The 890-nt window shown below is 59.4% G+C and overlaps 1 protein-coding gene across 7 annotated transcripts in view; it reads left to right on the top strand.

Moving 5' to 3' along the window:
• The window catches only part of Nlrx1 (NLR family member X1), a 15,944-nt gene that overhangs the window by 4,785 nt on the left and 10,269 nt on the right, over positions 1-890 (top strand). For all 7 annotated transcript variants that reach the window (XM_023721174.1, XM_023721172.1, XM_004636415.3 and 4 more), the window contains one exon: positions 131-750. In XM_023721174.1, the coding sequence (XP_023576942.1) occupies positions 131-750 (620 nt within the window). The remainder of the gene's footprint in view (positions 1-130; positions 751-890) is intronic.

Raw genomic sequence — 890 nt, 5'->3', positions numbered from 1 at the left:
TAAGTAGGTGCTTTAGACCACTGAGCCATCTCACCAGCCCCATGGGTTCTGTGTCTTGATGCCCAACCTGACCCAACCCCACCATCTCCAGTCCCTTTCCCTGACCCAAGTCTCTTGCTTCCCCATCTAGAAGCTGTCCGTCAACATCGTGAGAACCTGGCTGAGTGGTTCACCCGGCTGCCTAGGGAGGAGCGACAGTTTGGCCCAACCTTTGCCCTCAACACGGCCCATGTTGACCCCGTGATCCGTGAAAGCACCCCTGATGAACTGCTTCGCCCATCTTCAGCGCTGGCTTTGGACCATCAGTCTCCCTCAGCCGGGCTCCCCCCTCTGGCCCTGTCTCAGCTCTTCAACCCAGATGCCTGTGGGCGCCCGGTGCAGACAGTGGTGCTCTATGGGACAGTGGGCATGGGCAAGAGCACGTTAGTGCGCAAGATGGTCCTGGACTGGTGTTACGGGCTGCTGCCGGCCTTCGAGCTGCTCATCCCCTTCTCCTGTGAGGACCTGTCATCCCTGGGCCCTGCCCCTGCCTCTCTGTGCCAACTTGTGGCCCAGCGCTACACACCCCTGAAGGAGGTTCTGCCCCTGATGTCTGCTGCCGGCTCCCGCCTGCTCTTTGTGCTACATGGCTTGGAGCATCTCAACCTGGATTTCCGGCTGGCAGGCACAGGGCTCTGTAGTGACCCCGAGGAGCTGGGTGTACCAGCTGCCATCATCGTCAACCTGTTGCGCAAATACATGCTGCCTGAGGTGAGTGATTCATGGCACACTCTGTCACTGCTGCCCCTTGACCTTCCCCCTAAGGCAGTGGTGCTGAACCTGTGGCATGTGTGCTGCAGCGGGCAGGCAGAGCCCTCTGTCCACATTCCAGCCAAGCATATGAGTTGTTT

The sequence above is a fragment of the Octodon degus genome, unplaced genomic scaffold (assembly GCF_000260255.1).
Source record: "Octodon degus isolate 3935 unplaced genomic scaffold, OctDeg1.0 scaffold00080, whole genome shotgun sequence".
Classification (NCBI taxonomy): domain Eukaryota; kingdom Metazoa; phylum Chordata; class Mammalia; order Rodentia; family Octodontidae; genus Octodon; species Octodon degus.
The sequence above is the reverse complement of the archived record's forward strand: the minus strand, read 5'-3'. Positions and strand labels throughout refer to the sequence as shown.